Source organism: Ziziphus jujuba, chromosome 7 (assembly GCF_031755915.1).
Source record: "Ziziphus jujuba cultivar Dongzao chromosome 7, ASM3175591v1".
Taxonomy (NCBI): Eukaryota; Viridiplantae; Streptophyta; class Magnoliopsida; order Rosales; family Rhamnaceae; genus Ziziphus; species Ziziphus jujuba.
In genome coordinates this window covers 24,924,968-24,940,360 of record NC_083385.1, presented here as the reverse complement: position 1 = coordinate 24,940,360, position 15,393 = coordinate 24,924,968, and the positions used below count along the sequence as shown (strand labels likewise).

At 27.3% G+C, this 15,393-nt stretch overlaps 1 protein-coding gene across 1 annotated transcript; it reads right to left on the bottom strand.

Annotated features, from left to right (window-relative positions):
* Positions 1 to 7,981: 7,981 nt before the first annotated feature.
* On the bottom strand, positions 7,982 to 12,023 carry LOC107425634 (ABC transporter I family member 10). Its single transcript, XM_048479398.2, has 6 exons — positions 11,808 to 12,023; positions 11,517 to 11,688; positions 10,971 to 11,057; positions 9,094 to 9,219; positions 8,881 to 9,003; positions 7,982 to 8,386 (listed from the first exon to the last, which is right to left on the bottom strand). Exons 1-6 carry the CDS (start codon positions 11,879 to 11,881, stop codon positions 8,177 to 8,179), a joined length of 792 nt encoding a protein of 263 aa, XP_048335355.1. The 5' UTR covers positions 11,882 to 12,023; the 3' UTR covers positions 7,982 to 8,176.
* Between the last annotated feature and the right edge of the window lie 3,370 nt (positions 12,024 to 15,393).

Below are 15,393 nucleotides of genomic sequence, written 5' to 3'. Positions count from 1 at the left end.
ATTTTTCTTGATAAGGTAAGGTTATGCAAGAAGCAAAAAGAGAAAGAAAGAAGTATACCAGCACTTCATTTTTTTTTATTTTTTACTTTTGTGCAAAAACCAAAATGCATATATAAATAGGAAATAATACATCAGCTGTAATCATTATTTAGAATCTTAAAAAAGACAGAAGGTAGATTAATATCCAAGTTAGAAAATAAAGACTTATTTTTATCTAATCTTGCTACAAAAACTACTGCTTTATTCAGTTCTTTCAAAACAAAAATAAAATCAACAAAAATGAACTGATGTGGATATTCTCAAAATATTATTTATAAATATAGCAGGGATTCATGGTAAACACATATCCTCCCAAATAATACCGCTCATAAGCTTTTTCAAATTATGTTAAAAAATAAAATTTTTTTACCCTTGTCTCAAAATATATGTCGAAAAACATAAAACATCCATAGCAATAAAAGCAATCCAATTTGACCCGTTAGAGAAAATAAAAAAAAATAAAAAAAAATAACAAGAAAGATCATCAAACAACATAAATATCCATGCAAATTGATCAGGGAAATTGGAACTCCGATCAATTAGAGTCTAAAGGAACATGGTTATTTCAAGAAACTGTTTATAACCTTAGCAAAGCTAAAACAATCTGCATATTATTTTATGAAAGTAAAGAGAAATCGATTTCACTGGCACTAGCCTTTTTATTTTAAGAAACTACACTATAACAGGTATCATTTCTGTTGAAATGTGTACTTTTTCGTACACAACTTTTTGAAAAATCAACATGTATTTTTTTATCAAATGTTCAAATATGAATTTTTCAATTTAATTGTAAAAATTTACAATTTAAAATTCCAATAAATTGGATTGATAGGGACAACATTAATAAAAAACAATAAATTTAAAAGGAAAACTTTTTATTTCTGAAAATATTAATACATATCTACAAAAACCCCACGCGATAAATAAGATATTAATATTTTGACCAAAAAATATAATAAGATATTAATATAATCTTCCCAAAAATGAGACGAATTCGTGGAACTGGAAGGCCGTCTTTAAAGACTAATTTTTTCAGAAGGACGTTGACACTGATAAGGACTTGGTCATTCCAAAAGGACAAGGTTGCCACTTGCCAATTCAAACATTGTAAATCCCAATCATTTTTTAGGGCAGCCTGAAAAGTATCTAAAACTAGCGTAATTAAACAAAATGTAAAGGAAACATTATAATTGGAATTTAAAAACAAAAAAACGAAAAAACAAGTATGTTCTGCTGGAATACAAATTCATAATCATAACGTCATTTCATGTTAGCTTATATACTGGTTAAAATTTTCAATGTATTCATAGTCATAACATCATTTCATGTTCGCTTGTATACGGTTCAAAATTTTCAATGTATATATCAATGGTTCAATATATAAAAATATCCAATCTTAGAAAAAAAAAATGTGTAGAATATATATATATATATAAAAGTATCCATGAAAAATATTGAATATTAATAAAATTTTATTAAAAAATATGGAAATAATTTTAAAAAATAAAAATTTTATTAAAATTTTAAAATTTATTATTTATTTAATTTAAATTTGACTAAAAAAGTTGTAAAAATATTAAATAAATATTATATTTTTATTAATAAATTGATTTATAATAAACATTAATAATTATAAATGAACTATTGTAAATAAATATATATAAAAAAATATAAATTTGATAAAATTATTTGTTAATTAAAATATATAAAATAATTATTATAATTATATTATATTTTATAAATATTATTTTAATACCATATAGAATTCGTTGGTAATTGAAAATTATTAGTTTTTTCTTCATTCTCATTTTGATATGTAAAATGTGATAAATAATTATTAAAAAATATATTATATTGATAATTTTACATATAATTATTAATATATCAACCATATGGATTTTGTATTAAATGTAATTATTTTTTATGATAATAATTATATGATATTTAAAAATAATATCATCATCAATTCTTTATAATATTGTATTTTTATGTTATTATTCTCTATTATTGCATAAACAACTAGTAGTCTGTAGTTTTGAAATTCTAATGAATCTATTCATACAAAATAAACAACAAAATATATATATAATTCAACCAAAAAAATCTATCAAGGTTATTCAATTCGATTCATTTTGTTTTGCTTATAGCATTAATTATTTGGAAAGCAATTAAAAGGTTTAAAAAATTATTAATAAAGTTAATTTAGAAAAAAAATTTACTTAGCATTAATAATATTTATAAATTTTTTTAGTAAAAAAATTAAAAAAAGTATGAAAATTAAATTTCATACAGAAATTTCATGAAAAGTTCAAAAATTTCTATGAAAATTATGATTTTTTTAATTGATTTGATAAGAATTTTATGTATATATTTTTGTGAAAATTTTCATAAAAATTAAGGAAAAATATCAAAAATTTCAATGGATATTAAAGAGATTATACATGTTTCCATATGAGATCTAAATTTCCTTACAATAAAAAAAGAAAAATTCATAGAAATTTGGTAGAAATTTTTAATTTTTTAATCTTGATAAGAAATAATTATTAAAAGTTATATTTTCTTAATAATTTTGTATGTAATTATTAATATAAAAACTATATATACTTTATATTAAATATAGCTATCTATATTGATAATCCTTATATAATATTGATTGGATATATGCAAAATTATTATTTTTAAATAGTTGAGTATGAGACTGTACCTATGAGTAACTATTTGATGACATTCCATTAATACTTCATCAATTTATTTAACTACATTTGGAGAGAATATATTTCTTGCAATATTTATTATTAATTTTACATGCGTAATTGTATTTCTGTCTTTATTATAATTTATATCTATTTTATAATATTTATAGAAATATTAAATTTATTATGGTAAAAACAAATAATGAATAAATAAATAGTTAAACATCATAATATTTATTATTTTTTGATAAAAATTTAAAAATTAAATTTAATAGAAATTTTCAATGCAATTTCATGAAAATTTATGGATTTTCCATGAAAATAATAGATTTTTTGACAAAAATGTGAAAAAATTGATTTGGATATTTAATATAAATTTCAATGAAAATTTTGTGAAAATATCAAAATTGTGGAAATTGATATTATTTTATCAATATCATACAACAATTATTATTAAGAAGAATCACATTTAATACAAGATTCAAATAATTAACATATTAATAATTATATATAAAATTATCAAGACAATACATCTAGTAATAATTATTTATCACATTTCACATATCAAAATGAAAATGAGGAAAAAACTAATAATTTTCAATTACTTAAAATTTTATGTGATATTGAGATGATATTTATAAAATATAATATAATTATAATAATTATTTTATATATCTTAATTAATAAATAATTTTATCAAATTTGTTTAATAATAGTTTATTAATGATCGGTAATGCTTATTATAATTCAATTTATTAAGAAAAATATTATATTTATTCAATAATTTAATAATTTTTATCATTAATTTCATAATAAATTGATTAAATAAACAACTCCTTAAATTTCAATACAAATTTTTATTTTTTTAAATAAATTTATATCAACTTTCATCATTTTTTTAATATTTATTGATATTTGGTATTTTTTTTATATTTCTATAGATATTTAAAACTTTTGATATTTCCATTTATATGAAATTTTAAATTTGGTATAAAATGGTACTCTCTTTTATTATGATGACAAAGTTTTCCATGAAGTGGCCTTCAGCATATTCTGCCTTTTAACTTAAGCTTGTATCATGTTTGGAAAAATTACAATGACATTTTTTTTGCAATTTTTTTCAAAATTATTAGAGACATCCTCTCAGATATCATGTTTGTTAAAAATGTTATTATGTACATACGCCAATTAAAATTTTCATAATATAAATTGAACATGTCCGTTAGGTCGATTACATTTTAAATGATTATATGTCCAATTTATTTTTAAAAAAATAATGTCAAAGGAAGAAATTAGAACAATAATAAGATTTAGGGAATTGACTTTCACCCTCAGCTATCTTTTAAAATGCACGTAGACACATCCATATTTTTGTTTGTTTGTTTTTTTTTTTTTTTTTTTTTTTTTGGTTCAATCCTTCTCAATTTATTAATCATGTTTCACAAAACACCCTATGTTAAGACGGAGAGAGAAGTTGGTGAAAAAATAGGAGATCAAAAAAATATTATTGAACCCAAAGGCCTAAAAACCCCACTGCCTGCTTCCTACTACCAGGCACTAAGCACACCAACTTTTAAACTGTGAAAGACCCAAGTTACAAACATTTTCATACATTTTCGTTTTTTTGAAATTAAAGTATTGCCATACTTTTTGGTTGTAGAAGCACATTTGATTCTTCTTCTTATGCACCTTTGGTACTTGTTGTACCATTAAGTGTTACTGAAGTGCTTTTGGTCCTAAAAAGTTGGCAACATATGACGTTTATAGCTCACCAAAAGATCCACTAAACAGTAGTGGCATGAAAAAGCTGAACTAAATTGGCAAAAGGTTTTAAAATGTGGTTATCCACCCAATCCACTTTGTGGCCTAACCCATTAGTCATAGAATTAGTGGGGATTGAAGGACAAATTTTCCACTTGTATGAGCCATTACCATACGCTTAAGAGGTGGGTTGCATGTGGCTCATTGAATAAAATTACATAAAGATTGTTGGTGTGGAAAAATAACAACTTTTTGTTTTTAAGAAATATATACGAAAAAGTATTTATAATTTAGTATAATATAAGATACAATTATATAAGAATTAAAATGAATAGTTTAATATAAGTTACACTTTTGGACTAATTAAAATGACTGCAATTTTTTGTTATTTATCCAACCAAAGAAGAGTATTTTTTCCGACCAAAAAAAAAAAAAAAGAAAAGAAAAAGTATCAGTATTTGTTTATGTACAAATATCGAAATGTTAAAAGGAAAAAAAAAAAAAAATCCACCTATGTTAAACTCAGATATGATATTAGGAAGTTAATGAAATTTATATCACATAGGACCTATCCAACAACTTAGATTCTGCCGAAGTTTTTCAAGCGAAAAAATAGATTCTGCCGAAGTTCTTTGCTCAAAATGAATTTGTCTTAGAAAAGCCCCGTTCTACTGGTTCTTGAAAAAGATTACCCCCAAAAATAAAATAAAAAATAAAAAAAACACAAGAGAGGTTATTTTACATATCTTTGTTTTTAAATTTAAATGTTTAGTAGAACTTTAAAGTTATTTGAAGTTCTTTCAGCGCAAATCAAAGTTTTGTTCTCTACTATTTTAATTCAATCAATTGGATTCTTGTGCTATATTTATTTAAATTTCTCTAAATTAAACTAGAGTGGTAAGGCCAATGGACTTCTCTCTCTCTCTCTCTCTCTCTCTCTCTCTCTCTCTCTCTCTCTCTCTCCAAGGAAACCAAAGTGAGTGTTAAGGGAAAAACAGATGGCTAGGGCAAGATTTAAACAATCGAAAATCATTGAAATTTCCATATTTTTAAGGGATAAATGAGAAATTTTTATTCCAAATAAAAATAGATAAAAATTTTAAAATTTTCACCCAAATATTGAATATTTTCATAAAATTTCTGTTAAAATTTCTATCGGATTTTTACATTAATTTTTTTTCACAATTTTATCAAAAATTTATAATTTAAATTTTCAAAATTTTCATGACATTTTTGTAGAAATTTCTATTAAATTTATTTTTTAATAAAAAATTAATAAACATTATTGATGTTTAACTGTTTATCTGCTTATTATTTTTTAATATAATAAATTTAATATTTCTATAAATATTATAAAGTATATAAAAATTATAATATAGATAAAAATACAAATATGCATGTAAAATAAATGATAAATATTATAAAGTAGATAAATATTATAAGGATGTAAAGGGAATATATTCTTTGCAAATAAGTAGTAATTCATGAATACTATCTCCAATTTAATCATCAATCGATAATAATTTAGCTCAGCTAGCCAATATCATATAATGATTATTAATATAAATAATTATATTCAATACAAGATTCATATAATTAACATATTAATAATTACAAATAAAATTATTAAGAAAATATAATTTTTAATAATTACTTTCATATTTCACATTCCAATTTCAAAATGAGAAAGAGGCAATAATTTTCAATTAATTAAAAATTTTATATAGTGTTGAGATGATATTTTATGAAATATAAAGTAATTATAATAATTTTTTATATATCTTAATAAATAAATATTTTTATTAAATATGTATTTTTTATATATTTTTTATCGATAATAATATATTTATGATCATTAATACTTTTTATAAATTGATTAACTAAAAAAAATAACATCTATTCAATATTTTTATAATTTTTATACTGAATCTGATAATTAATTAATTAACTAAGTTAATCTTAAAATTTCAATAAAATATCCATTTTTTAAAATAAATTTTTATTAATATTCTATAATTTTAAATATTTTTATATTTTAGATCATTTATATTTTCATTAATACTAATTTTTTAAATCTTGAGCTACGGTTCCAATTTTATTGTCCTTGTTGGCGAAAACAACAAAGGCAATTAAAGTTCCTATACAGATAGATAGATATAATAAGTGTAAAGCTACAATATTTTGTTTTTTGAAAACAGTCCAAGTTCATATTCTGGCATCTCTAATATGAGGGACTGAACTAGGATTGTAATGATGGGACCGAGATTTACATAACTTCTAATACACAAAATAATATATATAAATAATATATATATATATATCTATATCTATATGGCAATATGTTACGATGTAGACAGTTCATATGCGAACTATAAATATTAATAATAATTTTTTAAAAAACCTTCGTCAATACTTGTTTTTGTGTATGAGTATTTATGATTTTTTAAAAAACCATTATCAATATCTATAGTTTACATGTGGATCATCCGTACCATAAATACTCCCTATATATATATATAAAATGATATATATATATAACTAAATTATTAATAAAAACAAATATATACACATTATATTAACTCCATTGAAAATTTTTAATTCCAGCATACAGCATACGTATATCAATATTAAAAGACATATTTATTTATAAATCAAAATAGAATTCTTTGTTCTTTCTAATTATCAAAATCATCTAAAGTTGAATCAATACTATACATTTTCACAAGTTCCTTTTCAGTATACGAAATCAATAAGAAATAAAAGGAATTGACACCTCATTATCAATTTGTACATACCTATTGGATACTTGAAAGGAACCAAAAAAAAAAAAAAAAAATCATTTAAACACATCTAGAGACATATGATTAGATTTATGAATTACTAATAAATAAAAAATAAAAAAACTTTCCTCAGTTTTTTTGAGAACTAATTCAGGCTGGTGCGGATTTGAATAGCCGAAGCTAAACAAACTTTCTAAGTGTAAAGTCCATAATTAGCTTCATGGAAAATGAAGAGAAAAATCATTTGGATTTTGAAATTCAATAGTCAAAAAAAAAAAAAAAATTTATATGCAAAAGAATTTTAATTTTAGGGTTACAGAAAATTTGCATATTAAACTATACATTTTCCACTTTGTACCCCGATTTAACGCAGATTGCACCATAAATTATTATTTTACTCTTATTTTTGGGTACAAGTAATATAAAATTTGAATGAGATGAACCATATATGCAGGTCACATGTCTTCTAAGATAATTTTGATACAAAAAATAAATAAATAAATAAAAATAAATAAATTATGTAGGAACAAATGACGTAGTATGCTCTTCATTGGAAGACATGCTATCGATACATAAATATACCTTAAAGTAAGAGCGCTAAGCGTTTTTAATCCAAATTTTTTTTATTTGTTAAACCTTTTGAAGGAAGTAAAAATATAACATAAACCTTAGAAGAAAACACATGTATTCTATTTCCATAAAAATATGTAAAGACTTTAATTTCTTTCTCTTTTAATTTCCTTGGTGAATTCCAAACTCCAGACATTGTGGAAATATGAAGGGAAAGCAGACACACATATATGCACAATGAAGATACATAACAAAGATAATGTATATCACAAACATACAATTTTATGTTACACAAGAAAACGAGCTTATAAGTGAAAAGAGGGAAATAATTTTTCAAGAATTGATTTGCGTGATATAAGATGATTGCCTGGTTTTAATGAAATCCATAACTCTTGTTGCATCACCATGCATGACAACTCGGCCATCTTCCATGTAGACAGCACCATCTGCATATTTGAGTTCTTCTAGACGATGAGTCACCCACAATGCTGTAACTTCTTCAGAACTATCCAGAGAACTTCTAACTGCTTTGATCACCCCAACCTGGTTAAACAAAACAAACAATGAACAAATAGAGAACACAATTCAGCCTTCATCCTTTTACCAAAACATTGTTATTTAGTCAACAGGTCACTTGGAAATACAAGAAGGTACTTAACAACAGGCTTTTATCTTATTATAGCCTCCCAACACAATGATCTAGGAAGTTGTCAATCAAAGGTACGGTTTTCCCAAGCTACATTAAGTTGGTCAGTTTGTGTATGTTGATCTCATTGTTTTCCTTCTTTATCATTAATTTTGGAAGGGATGGGGGTAATAGGTGAGGGGCAGAGGAAGTTGGTGTCATCAATTCTAAATGATTCATGATTAAATGAGTAATTGTCACAATTTTTTGTAGTACAAAAACTTTAGTTTACTGATAAAAATACATTGTTTTAGAAAATAGAGGATGAGAAATCCTCAATTACACCAAAAAGATAAAAGCAAAATAGAAAATAGAAAATCACATGAACCAAATGCTGCAATATCTAATATACCTGATCCTTTTCATCCAAAAAGGTTGTTAATTCATCTAATAATAGAACTTTACATGCTTCAGCCAAAGCACCAGCAATGGCAACCCTCTGCTTTTGACCTCCACTGAGCGTTTGAGTTGACCTCTGAAAAATGCGAAAAACATTTATTATGTGTTCTTGCTAAAATTATACTTAGTTATTACTACATAATAGCCGTGCATGGGCATAATCTACCTGCTGGTAGTTAAGCATGCCTACAGCATCCAAAGCTTTAGACACCCTAAATTTGACTTCTTCACGGGTTAGGCTGTACTTACCAAGGCCAAATGCTACATCTGCTTCAACTGTAGGCATCACTACCTGCAGCATGAGAGAAATTGCCATTATAAATTCAAGCAGTTTACAGCAAAGCTTTAAAATAATGTCACTAGCAAACAACATGTTTTGGAACTAAGTTTCACCTTAAATCCTCAGAGCATTTAGTTCTCAATGAATATATCAAGTTAACTTTTTTGAGAATGGCAAGAACAAAGCATGTGTTTGTTATTCAATTCCATACAGTGGGCATTTGCAAGAAAATGCATATATTTTATTTCTCCCATCGTGAGACATAGTTTGATATAGTCCAACTAAGAGACACTTCAACTTAAACAACTGAACCACCCCCCATCCCCACCCCAGTTTCAGACTCTGCTAAAGTAAGATACCTACTTTATCATTCTTTTTTATTCTTAGGTTTAAAAGAATTTAAGCTAAAAATGCAGGGAAACAACTCCTACGCAGATCCCCCAAAGCCTTCATGTACATTTTTGACAAAGAAAGAGTGATCAGTTTGACACTGGGTGAATCCAAAGAAAATGAATACTCAACTAAGATAATCTCAAACCAAGACCAATTTCAAACTATATTTATAATCTCAAACCAAGACCAATTTCAAACTATATTTACTGTTTCTTCAATGTGACAAACTAACAACAGAGGATAGAGAAAAAGATTTAGCATAGAAAAGGGATGGCAGCAATGGAAGGATGCTTTCGTTGCAGAATTAGGGTGTTAGGAAAGAGGGTCGCAAAAAAACATGGAAACAATAGTAGGATTGGCTAGGTTTTTAGATTGAAGCAGCGGACAGTGCAGTCAAGTCTACATTGCAGGTTGAAAACTGGAGTAAAGTAGATATCTCCCTCACACTTCAGTGGCTGCAAAAGGCTGAGGATGTTGGGACATATAGGGACACTGCAGTAGAAATTACAATCTGCTCATAAAAGCTATGATCATCACAGGAAAAAAGACAGTAATGCTAAAGCAGATGAATGTACACAAGAGGATGAAACTAGGGTTTTCTCTACAATTTGGGGCACTAGAATATCTTCTACAATGTCTTCTGTAATTCTAAGGTGATATTTTCATCTATTTGTGACCTTACGTAAAAGAACATATGATACATATATCACCTCCCTTTATTCTTGGTGAACTTGGAGGAACAGAAACTATAGGACATTAAGAAAGGTAGAAGATTTTGTACCACAATGGGAAATTATTTTTCTAGGATAATAGGATGCTTTTCTTTTGGGCCACTAAATATTTTTTTAAAGGAAACTTATCAAACAAATTTTTACTTTTTTCGACTTTCTAAATTTTGAATATTTATTAGACTATCATTCCATAAATTATAGATAAAAATAACTGGAGCGATGGAATTTATTATCTCAATGCCCACACAGCCATATCATTTTAAAAATAAAGTCTGAATGTAAGAATGCCCAGTCATAAAATGACACTTAAATTTCAACCAGTGAAAGTTTATGAAGATATTGATTTTAAATTTTGTTAAAAGAAAGAGTACTTATCCTAAGTATGCGAACAGACAAGTTGCCCTCATAAGAACAAAAGGAAAAAAGCCTTGATTGTAGAAGCATATTACATTTACGGAGACAAGTACACTTATTCCTATTAGTAAATTAAGTCCTAGCATTATCATCCTAAACTCAAAGTGAAAGTATTTTCATCCAGAATGGCCACCCAAAACTTAAGCCCAGAGTTTTTCTAGAGGTTATTTAACTGGTAAAAGCAAAATTCATACATGAATCCAAAAAGAATAATAAATGGTTAACCTGGTGGTCTGGATTCTGAAAAACATAACTCTTAGGCCGCTTTACAAACACATTTCCATTCGTTGGATTCAAAAGACCAGCCAAAACCTGCATAGTTCAAGACAATGTACACCAAAAATTAAATTCTTTAGGGACAAAAATGAAAAAGAACAAGCAGCTTTTGGCTGATCGTTATAGAAGTTCACAATATCATAAACTGATAAATTTTGTCTTCTCTTTTCTTTTTCTTTTCCTCACCACCCCACACTCCCCACGCAACACCACCAACTCCACCCCCCCCCCCCCCCCCCCCCCCCCCCCCTCTCTTTTTTCCCTTTTTTTGCATAATAGAATTTTACTCTTCAGTGACCAGATCAACGGGGAAAACAAGAATGTAAACAGAAACAGAACCACCCCCCTCCCTCTTTTTTTGCATAATAGAATTTTACTTTTCAGTGACCAGATCAACGGGGAAAACAAGAATGTAAACAGAAACAGAACCCATTACCAAAATCAAAAACCAAACAAATCCCAATTCCAAAAAACAATTAATAAGATCTTTTGAACCTTCAAGAGAGTAGATTTTCCACAACCATTAGGTCCAAGAAGCATCCAAAATTGTCCCGAGGGAATGCGAAGGGAGCAATCTTCAAGAATTGGTAAGGTTCTACCTTGCTTCGTCTTGACTGAGAAGCTCAGATTACGACCTTCAATGGCAATATTCTCTGTAACATTAGCCCTGTACGGACAAAGTGAAGAAAACCCATTAGAAAGAAAAGACCAAGCAACCAAAATAAAGACCCATATATATAGTATTTGGGAAATGGCCAAACGAAAGAAGAAAGCGCTGTAGTCAACCTAGTGGAAGATGTGGAGTTGAGAGGAGGCAGAAGAAGAGAGCCAGAAGAACTGAGGGTAGTAAAGCTACTCATGGCCTGGTACTTTCTCTACAGGGAGAGTAACTTGCTTGGCGATGAGTCCGGCAACTGCAAGTGAGAGGGATACGCTGAGAGAAATACGGTAAGAGAAAATATATTGATACAGAGTTTTTTTTTTTTTTTTTTTTTTTTTTTTTTTAAGTGAAAATTGTCCATCTAGCATGGCAGTTACATGTGTTTTCAAAAATTAATAATTTGGTTAAACATAGATGGATCCAAATATCCTTTCTTTTAATATCTTAAAAAATCAAAAAGGAAAAAGCATTTGTATAGCGGAAACTCACTGCCAAAGTGATTACCAATTTTTTTTTCCCCCCAACTTTCTATTTGTCCTTCTCTTTTCCATTATATTTGTCTCTTTTTTTTTTTTTCCTAGTTTCCAAACTATTTGTATTTTTTTATTCTCTAAATTTTTGTGAATTTTATTCTCATAATATTTTTTTTTTTTCAAAACCTCATCACTTAGAAGCTCCATAAATAGATTACGGCTATTAAATTTTTTATCTAAAATGCATTGAAATTCCATAATCATTTGAAACCTACTTATGAAGCAAAGAAAAAGAACTGTGGAGAGAATAAATAATAATTTAGAGTTAATAGTATTAAAAGTAATTAGCTCTATCCAAGTTAACTCTTGGAAAATAGCTTATATTTATGAAAACGTGTGGATAGATTTAATTGCAGCACTTTAATTGTGGTTATCTATGAAAAAAAAAAAAAACTCATATATATATATATATATAAAGATATTTTACTATGTGGACAAATATAAAAATCATGATTTTCGAAGAAACCGTTATATTTATATAATAATATTAAATGACTATATATATAAATATATATTTTAATAAATATCATTTAAGGCATTTAATGGTATTACGATGGGATCTTGGAGCATCTCCAATAGCATGGCATGCTATTGCCAAAATATAACATTTCTATTTGGTTTAGCTCATCTAGTAGGACATTGCAGGATTTGCTTGCAATTGGCAAAAATTGGTATTGGACCCTACTTTTATAAAGTATGTAGGTCCATATCAATTAATGAATATAGTAATATTGATTTATGTTTAATTGGTAAAAAGTAATTTAAAAGAGGATTTCATTAGTATTTAACAAAATTTAAAATTTGGCATTGTTACATTTTAGCACTTACTCTAATGGCAAAATTTGACATTAGCATTGACATTTACGAAGAGTTGGCACGTGCAACTTTGTTATACTATATAATTATATTCCTTTATTTAGATAGGAATTAATGTATTATAATTTTAATACAGTTGTAACATTTATTGTTAGTTGACTTTTCTTAAAATAGGTTATGAGTATTTTGTATAAATACTCTTAGTGACATTAATCAAGCCAGTATATCAATCAGGTATCATAGCAAAATAAAAAATTCCATTTCTGTTTTTGTATGCTTTTTGTTTTCTACCTGAACCTTAGCCACTATGTTTGCAAAGCCTAACTTAGAAATTCCTCAAAACCAATGGCCCTCCATTCATGAGACTTCTTCTTCAATCCATATTAAACTGGATGGTTCTAATTATCGTGTTTAGTCCCAAGCTTTGGAGATGCATATTATTGGCAAGAAAAAGTAGGGTTACATTACAGTGGGGAAAGACTACACCCAAACAGAGTGATCCAAGCTATGATGAATGGGAGGCTGAAGATGCTCTTGTGAAGTCTTGGTTAATTAATTCCATGAGTGACAAACTAATGTCCCATTTTGTGTAGTGTGGAACGACTAAGGATGTTTGAGAAGCAGTTAGAAGGAGCTATCTTGATGTTACTAATCTTTTCAAGTCTATGAATTGATGAAGTAGTCCTTTCAATTATGTTAAGATGGTTGGCTTGTTGCAGAATCCTATAATGATTTGAGCTCAATATTTATAGAACTTGATTATCAGAGGTCCAGCGATATGACATGTCTAACAGATATTGAGAAACAAAGGAAATGTATTGCTGAGGATCGAGCTTATATGTTTCTTGCGAGCCTTGATCACAATTTAAATCAACTTAGTAATAATGTTTTGGCTATTTCTCCTATAGCAAGTTCAGAAGAGAAATATTCAATGGTTCAACATGATTGCTCACTAGGGAACGAAAGATCACTTTGAGGCTTCAGCCCTAGTTGTCCAAAAGAATAATTCTCAACCAACACCACATGTTTCTTTTTAACAATTCGTCTTCTCATTTCTGCACTCACGGTAATAACACAGCCATGCTGAAGATGTTTACTAGAAAAAGTATGGCTATCTAGAGTGTTAGAAACTTAAATAAGCTGAAAGAAGAGAAAAAAAAAGAAAAAAAAAATCTACTCAAGTTGCTCTCAAAGATGCCTCTCCATCTTTTACTTCTCATATGACTCAAGTGTCTTCTAAGGAAAGTAATTCTACTTTGGCCTTTATTTCTGCTGTCACTAACATTTGTGTTATTGATTTAGGATCTACTGATCACATGACTAGTGATTCTTCTTTATTTGACTCATTAATACCTTCATCTATCAAGGTGTCTAAGTTGCTAATGGGACTCCTATGCCAATCTCAGGGGCAAAGAACATCTTATTATCATCATTGTTCTCCATGTCTTTTGTTTTACATGTGCCTACTTTTTTTTAATAATCTCCTTTTAATCAACAAGATCACCGAATATCTTAATTATTTTGTAACCTTTATTCAACTCATTGAGTGTTTCAAGACAATCTTATGAAGATGATAATTGGCATTAGTAAGGAAAAGGGAGGTCTTTACTAACTGGAAGGGACAAGAGACTTACCATTTGAACATGGACATGGTTTTCAAGTAGCAGAAAGAATGTTTAATAAAGATAAGATTCTTTATGGCATAGCCATTTGGGTCATCCATCTTTTCTTTACTTAGAATGTTTATTCCATCAGTTATTTCAGAATGTTTTGTTTTCTAACTTAAGTTGCAAACAATAAATTTATGCTAAAATTCATCGTGTACCTTTAAAAATAAGTTTCAATAAAAGTCCAGTTCTTTTCACAATGTTTATATTGATATTTGGGGTCCTTTCTCTACTTCTTCAATTTCGAGACATAAATACTTTGTGTCTTTTATTGATGATTGTACTAAGGTTAGCTGGGTATATTTGATGAAATCTAAAAATGATGTTATACATGTTATTACTCAATTTTTAAAAATGATTCACACACAATTTCATACTCCGTTCAAGTTTTCCATTCTAATAATGGCCGTGAGTTTGTAAATCAATCTCTTACTGATTTATTCAAAGAACATGGCATCTTTCATCAAATAACATGCACTTACACACCTTAGCAGAATGGCATAGCTTAGTATATGAACCAGCATACTCTTGATGTAACTCAGGCATTATGCTTTATTATACATGTTCCTAAACGTTTTGGGCTGAGGCTATCATGACTGCTGTCTTGTTTATCAATCGATTGCTTGCCAATATTACTAACTATCAAACTCCTTGCAGAATGTTGTCTCATTTTCATACTGTTCCTTCTGTCGTAA

What these genes read in the sequence shown, in the direction of transcription:
- LOC107425634 (XM_048479398.2), bottom strand. Translation starts at nt 11,881, where the DNA reads ATGAGTAGCTTTACTACCCTCAGTTCTTCTGGCTCTCTTCTTCTGCCT. An exon ending in GAAAATCTACTCTCTTGAAG is followed by an intron (nt 11,058 to 11,516) that starts GTTCAAAAGATC and finishes TGAACTATGCAG; the next exon opens with GTTTTGGCTGGTCTTTTGAA. An exon ending in TTCAGAATCCAGACCACCAG is followed by an intron (nt 9,220 to 10,970) that starts GTTAACCATTTA and finishes CTCATGCTGCAG; the next exon opens with GTAGTGATGCCTACAGTTGA.